This window comes from Diospyros lotus, chromosome 9 (assembly GCF_014633365.1).
Source record: "Diospyros lotus cultivar Yz01 chromosome 9, ASM1463336v1, whole genome shotgun sequence".
Taxonomy (NCBI): domain Eukaryota; kingdom Viridiplantae; phylum Streptophyta; class Magnoliopsida; order Ericales; family Ebenaceae; genus Diospyros; species Diospyros lotus.
The window spans coordinates 15,545,253-15,559,940 of NC_068346.1; the positions used below are offsets into that span (position 1 = coordinate 15,545,253).

General features: G+C 37.7%; 3 protein-coding genes and 3 non-coding genes across 7 annotated transcripts; 2 read left to right on the forward strand and 4 right to left on the reverse strand.

The window, feature by feature from the left end:
- Positions 1-199, forward strand: LOC127810722 (U2 spliceosomal RNA). The gene has a single exon (XR_008025534.1). It is a non-coding gene; the product is annotated as a U2 spliceosomal RNA (small nuclear RNA).
- Positions 200-1,405: 1,206 nt separating this feature from the next.
- TRNAR-ACG (transfer RNA arginine (anticodon ACG)) lies at positions 1,406-1,478 on the reverse strand. Its single transcript has one exon. It is a non-coding gene; the product is annotated as a tRNA-Arg (tRNA).
- Positions 1,479-2,097: 619 nt separating this feature from the next.
- LOC127809147 (GDSL esterase/lipase At3g26430-like) lies at positions 2,098-6,451 on the forward strand. 2 transcript variants are annotated; one of them, XM_052347859.1, is made up of 5 exons: positions 2,098-2,495; positions 5,044-5,253; positions 5,349-5,512; positions 5,587-5,857; positions 5,947-6,451. In XM_052347859.1, exons 1-5 carry the CDS (start codon positions 2,258-2,260, stop codon positions 6,213-6,215), a joined length of 1,152 nt encoding a protein of 383 aa, XP_052203819.1. In that variant the 5' UTR covers positions 2,098-2,257; the 3' UTR covers positions 6,216-6,451. The 2 variants fall into 2 exon arrangements, with proteins under 2 accessions (XP_052203819.1, XP_052203818.1); XM_052347858.1 differs by having other exon boundaries at positions 2,100-2,495; positions 5,343-5,512.
- Positions 6,452-9,653: 3,202 nt separating this feature from the next.
- Positions 9,654-10,598, reverse strand: LOC127809269 (uncharacterized). The gene has a single exon (XM_052348033.1). The coding sequence runs from the start codon at positions 10,596-10,598 to the stop codon at positions 9,654-9,656; it is 945 nt and encodes a 314-aa protein (XP_052203993.1).
- Positions 10,599-11,491: 893 nt separating this feature from the next.
- On the reverse strand, positions 11,492-11,687 carry LOC127810720 (U2 spliceosomal RNA). The gene has a single exon (XR_008025532.1). It is a non-coding gene; the product is annotated as a U2 spliceosomal RNA (small nuclear RNA).
- A 1,858-nt stretch (positions 11,688-13,545) lies between these two features.
- LOC127809270 (uncharacterized) lies at positions 13,546-14,490 on the reverse strand. The gene has a single exon (XM_052348034.1). The coding sequence runs from the start codon at positions 14,488-14,490 to the stop codon at positions 13,546-13,548; it is 945 nt and encodes a 314-aa protein (XP_052203994.1).
- Between the last annotated feature and the right edge of the window lie 198 nt (positions 14,491-14,688).

The window sequence follows — 14,688 nt, forward strand, 5'->3', positions numbered from 1 at the left end:
ATACCTTTCTCGGCCTTTTGGCTTAGATCAAGTGTAGAATCTGTTCTTATCATCAGTTTAATATCTGATACGTGGCCCATCGGCTCACAAGATATTAAATTAATTTTTTGAGGGGAAGGGCTCGCCGCAGTAGCTTGCTACTGGGGTCCTCGCGCGTCGCCGTACCGTTGCTCCATTGCCTTGGTCTGGCGCACCCAATTCCAGTATGCAGAAGTTTTGATTTTTCTTTGGGGAGGTTGAATTGTGAAGTAACTACGTGCTTATGTATCTTGTGCGTAGAATAAATCTGCTTAAAATGGTATGGTGTGTTTTTCTTTTAATCTGTTAGCTGTAGCAGCATATCATGTTCTCTATGTAGAGTGGATGGTTACATGATAAGAGTAGAAGGTCGTTGTTCATGATAATATTAAAAGTGGGAGCTTGTTGACTAGCAACCATGGAATTATGGGCATCTGGTGAATTTATTGTATTTGAAATATATATATATATATATATGCATAGGAACTTGACATTTTGTCTAACAAGCACGGATTATGATTAAAGAAGAAACAAATGTATATGATTAATGTCTCCCTTGACGCATATTCCATTCGTGCATTAGTGAGTATGTATATATTAAAAAAAATAGAAGAAGAAACTGTATGATTGTCCCCCTTCACCATGCATACAAGGGCCACACCCAAACCATCTTCTTAACTTAAATAACAAAGCAGACAAAGAGGAATGGAGGATAATACCCTCATTGATCTTTCCATTGTTGAGATCTTATTGATCTTTTCATTATTGAGATCTCGACTTTTAAATAGTAACTCTAAAAACTAATACATTAATATTATAAAAATACCATTATTCAACAACAGCAACTGAAAAAGAAATAATAATAAAAAACAAAATACAAACTAACAACAACTAAAATGCTAATTTTCAAAGCTTCAAAGTAAAATACAATGAATTAAAAACCCAAATACTCTGTTATTAAAGTTAGTTCTTAAGATGAAAACATAATTTTTTCTTCTCATTGAAAATTTGAAAGAAGACCCATTCTATTGGAGGAGAAAACATGAAATAAGTAGGATTTTCTTTTTTAATTTTAAATGAATAAATATATGAATCTGAAGGATATCTTATCAGTTCCATACCAGATCAGAGGTGGGTTACACAGGGGAGCCCGAGTGCTTGACTATGCAGCCATGAATGATCCTAAGATGAGCCATTTCATTTCTTATTTCAGCCAGCAATAATACAAGCATGCAAATAAAGGAGGAGTGGACACGGAGACAAGTTTCTGCAAGCTTACGAAACATGTTGTTTCTAAATGATGAAAATTCGCGGCACGCCATGGAAGTAAAGAGGGGACCAACTTGATACTCTAATAAACAAAGACATAAAAAACAAGCAAAAGGTACGACTCCACTGGGGATCGAACCCAGAATCTCTGGTTCCGTAGACCAGCGCCTTATCCATTGGGCCATGGAGTCTTTGCGCCCTTCTTATCATGATTACTGTTATATTCTTAATTTAAAGTTGGCAACGCAGATGCATATTCGCTGTTGCATTCTGTTGGGTAAGTTAGAAATATGAAATCTTAACATGGTTGAATCACAATAAATTAAAATTCGTATTAATAGATTGTGAGTTTGATTTTTTGTCATAGAGGTAAAGTTTTTATTTATAATTTATCTTCTTTATTGAAATTGAGAATACGAATAACAAAAAATTATGCAAAAATGATAATCTTAAACTAAAAAAATGAATCATAAGTAGCTCCAGGAAACACAGTTTATATTTCAAATAAAGTGCAAAGCCATCCAAGTCACTCACCCCTTACCCTGTTCATCATTATCTAGTAACCTACATTTAGATCATATATTTTTTTGACACAAAAGAAGAGTTCTTTTATCAGTCTCTAGAGATCTGAGTAATCTCATTTATTTTATTGGAGCTTGATTGATTATAGTCCTAATTAATTTATAAGGTGAATGAGATGATGCCATTACCCTCACAATATAGATTTTTGTGTGCAATTAATTAGAAAAAGGATAAATCCCCGTCCGAGATCTGTGCATAACAAATAATTTAAGTGGCCCTATTCAATGGACCAAACCGTCCTCCTAACTCCCTAAAACCATGGGGAAGTCTCTCCCATGGCCAACAACACTTTGGTAAATTCATTCATTCCCCACCGAGCTTATAAGACACACCTTGCCTCCACTCCACCTGACTACCCATATTTTCGCTCTCTTCCAAAATCTCTCCGATGAAGACTCACCGGCCGAGCTTTTTCACCATCACTCTGGTGGTGTTACTTTCAGCTGTCCGCGGGGAGAGCAGTACCGACTGTGATTTCCGAGCAATATTCAACTTCGGCGACTCCAACTCCGACACCGGCGGCTTGTCTGCGGCCTTCGGCCAGGCGCCTCCACCCCACGGAGAGTCGTTCTTCCACGGCCCCGCCGGAAGGTACTGCGACGGCCGCCTGAAAATTGATTTTATGGGTACGTACCTACCTACCATTCTCATCTTCTATTCATCACCGGGCGCTTGATGCTCTCCAATCTCCATCCTTAATGATGGCTGCTTCCACAAGTCTCGTTTTTGTTTATATCAGTCCTTAAAAGTTGAAATATATATATCATGACGTATATATATGTTGATTACAAGCAAGAATCTTTTATTATCTTTTACTGAAAATTGTAAATTTTATCTTAGCTGCCCGATGAGCTTTGATAACTGTATATGGTATAATAAATCATTGTTTCTGTGACCGAAAGGTCACTGTTCCAATTCTTTAATTGCATATAAATACAATACAAATATTTTCAAATCTTTGCAGACTGCGAAGTCTCATGCACCTGTGATACTCTTTTTAACGCAATTCTTCTCTTGTCATTGCATTGATCAATAGAGCACATGACCCTATTCACAACAGATAGAAACAATAATCGGTTATAATTAAAGATAGAAAAAACATCTATATATCTACTTGTATGATCTTACCCAAATCCTATCTGTTTTTATTCGTGATTGGAAATAGATGAATGAGGGGAGATTGAGGTCTTGCTGGTAACTCTCTCACATTATTGAGGGGGAGAGAGAGAGAGGAGTGATGTGAAGCCATGATTCCAAGTGGAGTTTGTAGTTTTGCGGGATGCTGACTGCAATCTGTGAACACAATCCGCACCAAATCTGTTGCAGTATTTAGTGCATGGCCCCGCCGTCACGTATAGAATAGCGTTTGTCAGGCGATGCAGCCAAAGTCAGATATAGATAGGAAATTATGTCCCCTTCCTTCATAATATCCTTCTCTTTTATTAATTCTCTCCATCCAAACATAACATTAGCTATTTATAATATAAATAAATGTTATATATATATATATAAATTAAAACTTGAGGACTCTATATTTAGTTAAGTAACTTATTAAATAGAAACTAACCAAATTTAAAGTTAATAAATATTTTCCAAGAAGGAGAAGCAAAAAGTAAGGTTGCCCCTTCCACCTCATAATTATTTGTTTAGACTGAAAATAAAGTTTCCAAATCATTGATGGGTTATTGAATTTAAGGATAAGGATTTTGTTCTAATCAAAGTGATCTCATTCACCCAAAAGGGGGGGGGGGGGGGGGGGGAATAAATAAAAAAAAGAGGAGATCCCTCCTTTCCCTTTTTGAGAAAAGTGAATGGATAGGATCATTTTTGCCCAAATATTTTGGATGTTGATGAGCCAAAATGATGATGGGGTTGAAGCTTAATTATAAGCTGAAATATAAAATGGCATGGACATACAAATACTATCCAACTCACCCCCTTAGATACCTCTTGGCCGCCTGTCACATCCTGAATTTCAGGGGTTTAATTTCTTGTGAGCAACATGTAGTATTGATTTGTTGACTTGGGTGATGATGTGATGTTTGCACAATAATAAAGATTATTCCAACGAATACTCTAAAGTAATCTAAATAATTCTAAAAGGTCCTTCTTGATATTCTAGACAGTTCTTTTATCTTGTCCTATTTTTAGATTATTCCTTATAAATGTAGTAGGTGGAAGGTGAATATTAGTAGTTGGTAAGTATTTTGAAATGTATTTAAGATGGAAGATTCTAGAATAGGTGGATGGCTATATATACCTCCACTCACTCCGTTTCTATTCAAGAAAAGCATTTCTAGAGCTTCTTTCTTTTTTTCTCTCTAAAGTAGCTAGCTTGCGGGGGTTCCAAAACTTGATAAGGAGAGCTTACTTAGCATTAAGGGGCTTGGTTTAATACTAAGTGTCACGTGATAACTCAAATAAGTAATCAAGACGTTACACCCTCTTTAATGAGAACCAACAATCGCTACAATTTGAATAAATTTATCAAACATGTGAATTAGGTCGATACATAAAAAATTATCTTTGGACTCACCTCTAAAAAAATTTAAAAATAATTTTAATAGCATTTTTTAAAATTTTAAAACTAATCTTTGATAAAAGTTAGGGTTCTTGTTTGTTCATTAAGTATTTTTTTGAAAATTATTTATAAGGACAAGATTACCCATCACTTTCAAAGAATAATAATTGCTTGGTAGACATTGAATTGATAAAGAGTTGTGGTTGGTGTTGAATAGAGTGTAGCAATATTCTTAGACGTAATTATAAATGTCATTTGACAATATTAGAAGATGTTCAGTTTGAACGTTATAAAAAAAGTGAGTCCCCCATTTTAGCCTTACCAACATATATTGTGGAGAGCATCACGTCTCGTAATGTGAACTGTGATTAGAATTTATATTTTATAAATAAATTTTATGTTTAGGAAGATTTAGTCTCTAAATTTAAAAAAATAAATAAATAAATAAGCCATCTTATATACCAACTTGAATACCACCTTAATAGTTAGTTATTATATAGGTTGGTAGTTATGCTGAAGATGAAAGTGAGGTTGACGTGGTTTTGAATTAATTCACTTACACTGTTTCCAGTAATTTTATCTGAATTTAGTATGGGCGCAGAAATGGAACCGAACATATATAGAGATAACATGTTTTGTGTCATGGGTTTCAGCTGAGAGCTTGGGGCTGCCATATCTGAGTGCTTACCTTGATGCAGTGGGCTCGAACTTCAGCCATGGAGCCAACTTCGCCACTGCTGGATCCACTATTAGGCCTCAGAATTCCACTCTTCATCAAAGTGGCTTTAGTCCCATCTCTCTGAACGTCCAGTGGTACCAGTTCAATGACTTTCATCGTCGCTCCCAGATCTTCCGTAAACAAGGTGCTAATTAAACTCTCTCTACTCTAAATCTTAAATTATAGACTAATGGTGTAGAACGATTTATCGGACAAGTCACTCTGCGCATGCAGGAGCAGTTTTCAAGCAACTTTTGCCGAAGGCGGAAGACTTTTCTCGAGCTTTATACACCTTTGATATTGGTCAGAACGATCTCACGGCCGGCTACTTCCTCAACATGTCGACTGACGAAGTTAGAGCTTACATTCCCGACGTGTTAGACCAATTCAAAACCGTCGTTAAGGTGAATAATCGTCTCAATCTCTGGAGCTTTACAGCTTTGACGGGTGAAATTACTAATGTGATCGTCTATCGCAGTATTTGTATGGTCAAGGAGGCAGATCATTTTGGATCCACAATACGGGTCCGGTCGGCTGTCTGCCATATGTCATGGATCGCCTTCTGATCACAGCAGGACAAGTGGACAGGGCTGGTTGTGCGAATCCTTTCAATGAAGTGGCGCAACATTTCAACAAGAAGCTGAAGGAAGCTGTGGCACAGCTCCGAGTGGATCTTCCACACGCGGCCCTCACATATGTTGATGTCTACTCAGTCAAGTACACTCTTATCAGTCGAGCTAAGCAGTTTGGTATGTTCGGTTCTTCCCCATTTCATGATTGAAGCTAAAAAGAAAAAGTAAAAAGAGATAATTTGTGAGTGCGATGTTGGAATTTGCAGGATTTGTGCACCCACTGAGAGCTTGTTGCGGGCATGGAGGGAAGTATAACTATAACAAGCAGGTTGGCTGTGGAGGAAAGGTGAAGATCAATGGAAAGGAAGTGTTGGTTGGGAAGCCATGCCAAGATCCTTCGGTGATGATCAATTGGGATGGAGTTCACTATACACAGGCCGCTAATAAATGGGTGTTCGATCGAATCGCCGACGGTTCTTTCTCCGATCCACCAATTCCTCTGAGAATGGCCTGCCACAGGCATCCACCCAGTTGATTTTTGTACTTCTTCAATGTTAATAATCGATTCCCACTGTTGAATTAAATCTCTGGACCACTGTAATTTGGAAAATTGAAAGGGATCGGTGTTAATCATAAGATCCGGAAGAACATTTATTTATTTCTAAGTTTAGTTTTGAATATGAAACCCTGTTCCCTCCCTTGTTTTATTCTTTTGACTTGTATATATTTGAATCTCAAACTTCTGAATTAGCATCTTTTCGAATTTCATTGTCTCAAAGACTTCTCTGCCTCTGTCAAATACTCATCCATGGAAGTCTATTCCTTCAAGCTTCATATTTTTGGGTTTAGGGTTCTTGTAGTTCTGGCGGCATTATAGCCAGGCCTGGTTTCATGGGAGTTGGCTTCGGCGAACTGCCATTTCCCGGCTATATTCAACTTCACGGACTCCAACTCCGACACCGGCGGTCTATCGGCCTCTTTTGGACAAGCCCCTTCTCCCAAAAGAGGCTTACTTATGGCCATAGATGGAAGTAAATGGTGGGTTAGAATCCATGTAGCCCTGATTCCATCTAGTGAGATTATGGGTGTTGGTATTTTATGAAGAAAGAAAAAAAAAGAAAAAAGAAAAAAGAATGAAAAAAAATATCAAAGCAAAAGTCATCAGATATTTTATTTAATCATAAACTCCAATTTATACAGCTAAAATATAAACAGAAATGAGCATAAAATGGACAATAATATGGCATAATATCCAGTCAAAATAACTAACAAACAATATCAGATATTTATTAATTTATTGGTTATGGATAATCCTATTTTATTTTGACTTCTTCAAACCACATCAGCAGCTACTAAGTCAAAATTCAATACTCTTCCTTGACTTTGAGGCTGCAAATATAAATTTTAAATTTTAGCATGTCTTGGATATAGCATATGGGCATTTTATAATTTTATAGTTATGAGACATAGGTATGGTTATGGGTTCTGGGGCATAGGCATTTTTTTGGGCATAAGCATAGATATGGTTTTTTTTAGTAGAGTTAAAATAACTCCTCCTCTTCATGTTGGTCAACAGTAGCTCTAGCTTCTCCTTCTTGTTGTTGTGATCTGCAACATCCATTTAAATGTAGAAGGATTTCTCATCTCTTCTGGCAGATATGGATAAACCATATTCTGCACAGTTGGATCTTCCATCATTTTTTCCAAAGCTTCCATTGACAAACCAAAACTTTTTTTTTGGGCTAACGATGAACCTTGAGAAACACCAACCTCAGATGCAGAAGCAGTTCCATTCTGAGAAACTTAGTCCACAACCTCAGCATTCTTTGATGATTCTAACGCAGTTGTTTTCTCAAAATCTCCAAAAGAACTCTTCTGTAATGTTTCTTCAAGAGAAACATCTACAAACGCATATTTCTTTGGGCGCTCTATTTTTGGTTCACTCAATCTCATAGGTTCCTTAAGAAAAAAGGTTCTAATACCATTTGTTAGTATTTTATGAAGAAAGAAGAAAAGGGAATGAAAAAAAAATACAAAAGCAAAAGTCATCATATATTTTATTCAATCGTAAACTCTAATTTATACAGCTAAAATATAAACTGAAATAGGCATAAAGTGGAGAATAATATGGCATAATATCCAGTCAAAACAACTAACAAACAATATCAGATATTTGCTAATTTATTGGTTATGAATAATCCTAATTTATTTTGATTTCTTCAAACCACATCAACAACTCCTAAGTCAAAATTCAACAATGGGTTTTTATGTTTGTTGAGACTCGAGGGCTGAACGACAAATAGACGTGCTAATGTGAATACTGTTTAGGCTTATTACCCCTCAATATTTCATTGCTGTTGGCTTCCTTGGTAAAACAACAGGACAACTCCTGCATGCACACACATGTACAAATAATGATTCAAGTAAAACGGAAAGGCTTGAATACAGGGCATGGTCTTCGACTGATTGAAGCCAAAAGTGCATCAATATCTTATTCCAGTTCATTTTTTCTTATGGCTAATGATTTCAGTTCAGTTGCAGATTATCTTTATTTCGTTTTTCTGTTTATGCATCGAGCTACCAATTAATCTTACCATGCAACGGGCAGGATTTGAGAACCCTCTCATAGCTTGCTGTGGTCGTGGTGGCAAATATAACTACAACAGATTCATTAAATGTGGAAGTAAGAAACATGTGAATGGAACAGAGCTCATTGTTGCAAAACCCTGCAAAGATCCATCGGTTAGAATCAACTGGGATGGAATTCACTTCTCAGAGGCGGTTAACAGGTGGATCTTTGATCAAATCATCAATGGCTCCTTTTCGGACGCACCAATTCCTTTCAAATTTGCCTGTCACAGGATGGACCACTAAATCATCTGTTTTCTTTATGCTATGACTTTCCCTTATTTTATGGGTGAACTTTCTGAAAATGGGACTTCTGCACTTTGTTAATTTGTTACCAGGTAATCTTAGCATTCATTGGCACTTTGTTAATTTGTTAATTTCTGCTGGTGTTCAATTGTTGGTTTTAGATGATAGCCTTGATAGCGACAATGTTACTCCTTTTATGACTGGAATGTCATAGTTTGGAGTTGTAGAAATAGCCTTCTTGTTACTCCATCAGGTACCCGTACTTGTTAAATTTGAATCAAAAGATCTATTTATTTTTTTCTCAAATTCTCAATTAAAATTTGGGATTTTTTCATTTTGAGGTTAAGGTTTGTTTATCTTTTGGCTAAGTTATATTTCAATAGCAAGTTGCCTGATAAACAGTAACTGTAAGTTAATCAACAACAAATAATCACTATTGGTTTAAGTAAGTCATTTGGGTTTGGTCTTACAACTATACTAAACAAAACAATATATAATATATATTGATGAATACATGTGGATTGAATATGGGTTAGGAATCTTGTAACCATCTATCTACTCATACTTGAGTGGGAGCTTATTCTTATTTATACTCACCCGGTTTGAACAAATTTTTAGGTCTACATTCAGCTAGAATGAACTGAGTTTATCGAAAATTTGTTAAATCAAATTTTTAAGTCTACGCCGAATTAGAATGGACTGAGTTTATCGGATATTAATTTGTTGAATCAGGTAAAATTACCACTTCTAAAAACTGTATACAAAAACACAAGGAACCCACACAAAGCTAGCTAGGAGACCCATGCATTGAGACACCCTTTTATTCAAGTATTAATTTCAACATTGTGACCGAACCGAAGCAAGGACTAACTCGAAATTTGAGTAACACTTAATACAAGAATGGTTTGAAGTAAGTAGTAACCCTTTCTATAAATAAATGTGGCAAGAACTCACTCATCAGGAACATCAGTGTAAAGTTTATGAAATCATTCTATCTCTAGCATTATTCCCTAACATGGATGCACTTCTACGAACGTGTATAGGTTTTCTGTTTCACTTTTCTTCAAACAATGTTAATGGTGATGCTAATCAACAACCATCATCCCAGTTCAACCGAACTTTCCATGTACACAGAAACAACAAAAAAACCAGGCAAATTGCCAGTAGGACACTCTTCTCCTGCAGTGCTATTTGCAGGCTGAGGTGATGGCAAGATTGTCGATCCCAACGATGATGACAATGGCGACAAAGCCGCCAGGGCTGGTGGCGGAGATGGGGGCGACGGTGTCCGCTGAAAAATGGCAAGAGAATGCCTCAGTTCCGGGCTAAAGAGCCAGCCATGGACATCCCAGCAGACCCCCAGCGGAGCTTCTTCAACGTCGATGAACTCGTTGCCCCTGAAGTTCCACTGAAGGTGCCTCACTTGCAGGACTAAATTCCCATCGATTCTTATCTCCATGTGTGGATCACACTCTTCCGAAGAGTCATTGTAGCAGTCGACTGAAATCTCGTGACACGCTCTGCGTTTATGAAACTTGTTTCTTGTCAAGAACAACTTCTTGCCAGATAAATGGTCCTTCCTCGAAACAAAGAGAGGATCAAGCAGAAGGCTGCAGCCAGTCCTTGTGAAGGCTTCTTGTTCCAGGTTGCCGAGCAGAAGCACGAGCTCTTGATCACATGCAATGGCGATGTAGTAGTTTGACTGCGGCTCAATTTGACCATTGAAATTAGCAGCCATGAGGTCCCAAACCAGATCAACAGTCTTATCGCCGGCGAGTAGCTGCTCGGAGCCTTCTTTCCGCCTGGAAAACCAGGTACTGAACTCAACCTTGTAGCAGCAATTTCCATGTTGATCTGGTCCTTGAAGAGATAAAGATAGCCCATGAAGCAACACATTCTTGCGCCATGTAACAGTTATCAAACAGCTTTGGCCGGCGAGTATGGTTCCATAAACAGAGGTTGCCATGTTCTTGCCTGGCCTAAACTCGTGTGCAGTTGCAGAGTGATCGTTATCAAGAGAAGAAGAAGAGAGTGATGTCGACATGGATGCATGCATATTATTCATGGGGAAGACAAGGAAAAGGGATGGCGGAAATATAAGAAAGGCAGGAACCCTTAATGCATCAGGAATAAGTTTATTTGATGTAAAATAGATTAGGAATAATAGGTTTGTTTGTTTCGTATCCAAATTAAACAAGGATTAGGCTTCGGCTTCTTTCAAAATTTACAACTCTTGTTATTAGATTTCTGTTAGGAATATGTTTTCTTTTTGTATAAACAGATTCAGTTTTTTTTTAATCTTTTGTGGAATTATATTTAAAGAATAAGAATTAAATTTGACTAAATAATAAATAAATAGTATAATTAATTATTGAAATTTGACTCTCTGATCCATTGCTTCCACCATCACTCTTTTCTTCTTCATGATGCGCTATTACAGTCCTATTAAAGAAAGTACACAATAAAGCAAAAGCGAAGATCGCAAAATGCATCAACTCTCATCAAAATCAATGATTGCAAGCCCCTATGAATCTCTGTGCAATTGAAACCCATTAAAGATTTGAATCTGCAACTGTGCAGGTGGAATGTAGACTTCAAATGGAAGTTGGATTATGTTTCAGATCAACTATCATCGCGCACTCATATCATCAAGAGTGCCGCTTCGTCAGGCAGGCAGACATCCGCGCGCATACAACAAATATCTATAAGTTGTCCGGAACTCATAGCCCGAGCACGCACGCCTGGGAGGGTTGATTCACCTGAAAGGCAACGGGTATTTGTCCATTGATATTTCTTCACTCCCGCCCAAATGGTTACACACTTCGCAAGAACAAATGCAAAACCAATGGTTATAAACTTCATAAGAACAACTGCAGAGACTCATATCATAGAACCGTCGCGTCAGTTCTTCCAAAAACATTTCGAGACTCGAATTGGGTGGGGTGCGCCAGGCCAAGACAATAGTGTAACGCCAAGGCGACGCGCGAGGACCCCAGTAGCAAGCTACCGTGACGGGCCCTCCCCCTCAAAAAATTAATTTAATATCATGTGAGCCGATGGCCCACGTATCAGATATTAAACTGATAAGAACAGATACTACACTTGATCTTAGCCAAAAGGCCGAGAAAGGTATGCCTTATACGACGCCCCCATCTTCAGTTTTATTCATCCAATTCTCTCTGCAGTTGTTCCGTTTTCCCGATGTGGGACGAATGAACCATTGCTGTTGCAATGAGGCGCAGAAAACAACTATGTCGGAAGCCTGCCTTGCAGCTTGGACCGTCGAGCAAGACTAATGCCAGCCATCCACCTTAGCCATCCAACTGATGGTGGTATGGCAGAAACCAAACCCAACAGGATACGACGAGAAGTATGGAGGATTGCAAAAAGTATCCCGGGCTATGTTTTCTCATCCGGTTTAGGCCTTTTTCATGGAACTCTAGGAAATAGGAGGTGACAGCTCAATCAACGATTAAGTCTAAGTATATTTTAGCTGCTATTACAACTAATCAAATCATTTGGCTTAGAAAGTTAAGCTGCGTTTTTTACTTATATTTTTAATTCGTTTTGAGTTTTTAATTTTTTAAAATACTAAAAATACGTTTATTTTACTATTTTTAAAAATAAAAAAAATTTAACGTGGTAAAAACACCCAAAACGCAAAAAACACACGGCCTCCCTTCCTCCCCCACCCCCTAAACACCTAGCATCTTTCTTCTATCTCCTCTCCTCTCCTTAATGTCATTACAGATTTCATGGAGGGAATTAGCTATCAATATACATTTTTAATATTATTTTATTTAATGTTTTACTTAGTTAAATTAGTTGCTTAAAATTAAGAATGTTGGCTGTTGTTTTAAAAGCATGTTAGGAGTGGTAGAGATAATTATGGCCCTATTCTCTCTCATGTAATTTGTTATATATAAGCATTTCAATGAAATTAAAATAGGTAGCATATTTTGTCCTGCAATTTTATATTCTGCCATTTTTTTATAGATACTGCTTTTGTGACTGCAATGTTATAAAAGGCAAAATGGTTACGGGTGGCATTGAACTTAATATCAATCAAGTCTACCTTCCTTTCCTTTGTTCCCATACACAAAATCCCTTGCAGTTGTACTTGTAACTCTTAGATAATATACATGTATAGCCCACCATCCTCATCCCTATTATGTGATGGATATCCATCAGGTACCCATACTAGTTAAATTTTAATTAAAAAATCTGTTCATTTGTTTTTTCTAAAATTCTCAATTAAAATTTAGAGTTATTGCATTTTTAAGTTAAGGTTTGTCTTATCTTTTACTCAGTTAAGGGATATTTCAATTACGGGTTGTGAGTAACTGTAACCTAACCAACAACAAATAATCATTATTAATTTAGGTAGGTCATTTGGGTTTGGCCTTATGACTATGCTAAACAAAACAGTATATATATATATATAAATTGATTAATACATGTAGATTGAATGTAGGTTAAGAACCCTGTAATAACCATTTATCTACTCGTACTTGAATAAGAGCTTATTCTTGTTCATATTCACCATATTTGAACAAATTTTTAGATCTACACTCACCTAGAATGGACTGAGTTTGTCTGATATTTTATTGAATGAAATAGAAATTGAATATCTAAAAGACTCTGTGCAAAACAATTCCCCTGGAACCCAGACTAAGCTAGCTAGTAGGAGCCTCATGCATTGAGACACCCTTTTATTCAAGTATTAATTTCAACATTGTGACCGAACCAGGTAAGGACTAACTCGAAATTTGAGTAGAACACTCAACAAAAGAACGGTTTGGAGTAAGTAGGAACCCTTTGATAAATAAAGGTGGCAAGAACTCACTCAGGAACATCAGTGTAAAATTTATGAAATCATTCTATCTCTAGCATTATTCCCTAACATGGATGCACTTCTACGAACGTGTGTAGGTTTTCTGTTTCACTTTTCTTCAAACAACAATGTTAATGGTGATGCTAATCAGCAACCATCATCCCAGTTCATCCGAACCATCCATATACACAGAAACAACCAAAAAACAGGGCAAATTGCCAGTACGACACTCTTCTCCTGCAGTGCTATTTGCAGGCTGAGGTGATGGCAACATTGTCGATCCCAACGATGATGACAATGGCGACAAAGCCGCCAGGGCTGGTGGCGGAGATGGGGACGACGGTGTCCGCTGAAAAATGGCAAGAGAATGCCTCAGTTCCGGGCTAAAGAGCCAGCCATGGACATCCCAGCAGACCTCCAGTGGAGCTTCCTCAACGTCGATGAACTCGTTGCCCCTGAAGTTCCACTGAAGGTGCCTCACTTGCAGGACTAAATTCCCATCGATTCTTATCTCCATGTGTGGATCACACTCTTCCGAAGAGTCATTGTAGCAGTCGACTGAAATCTCGTGACACGCTCTGCGTTTATGAAACTTGCTTCTTGTCAAGAACAACTTCTTGCCAGATAAATGGTCCTTCCTCGAAACAAAGAGAGGATCAAGCAGAAGGCTGCAGCCAGTCCTTGTGAAGGCTTCTTGTTCCAGGTTGCCGAGCAGAAGCACGAGCTCTTGATCACATGCAATGGCGATGTAGTAGTTTGACTGCGGCTCAATTTGACCATTGAAATTAGCAGCCATGAGGTCCCAAACCAGATCAACAGTCTTATCGCCGGCGAGTAGCTGCTCGGAGCCTTCTTTCCGCCTGGAAAACCAGGTACTGAACTCAACCTTGTAGCAGCAATTTCCATGTTGATCTGGTCCTTGAAGAGATAAAGATAGCCCATGAAGCAACACATTCTTGCGCCATGTAACAGTTATCAAACAGCTTTGGCCGGCGAGTATGGTTCCATAAACAGAGGTTGCCATGTTCTTGCCTGGCCTAAACTCGTGTGCAGTTGCGGAGTGATCGTTCTCAAGAGAAGAAGAAGAGAGTGATGTCGACATGGATGCATGCATATTATTCATGGGGAAGACAAGGAAAAGGGATGGTGGAAATATAAGAAAGGCAGGAACCCTTAATGCATCGGGAATAAGTTTATTTGATGTAAAATAGATTAGGAATAATAGGTTTATTTGTTTGTTTGTTTCATATCCAAATTAAACTAGGATTAGGAATATGTTTTCTTTTTGCATAAAATAGAT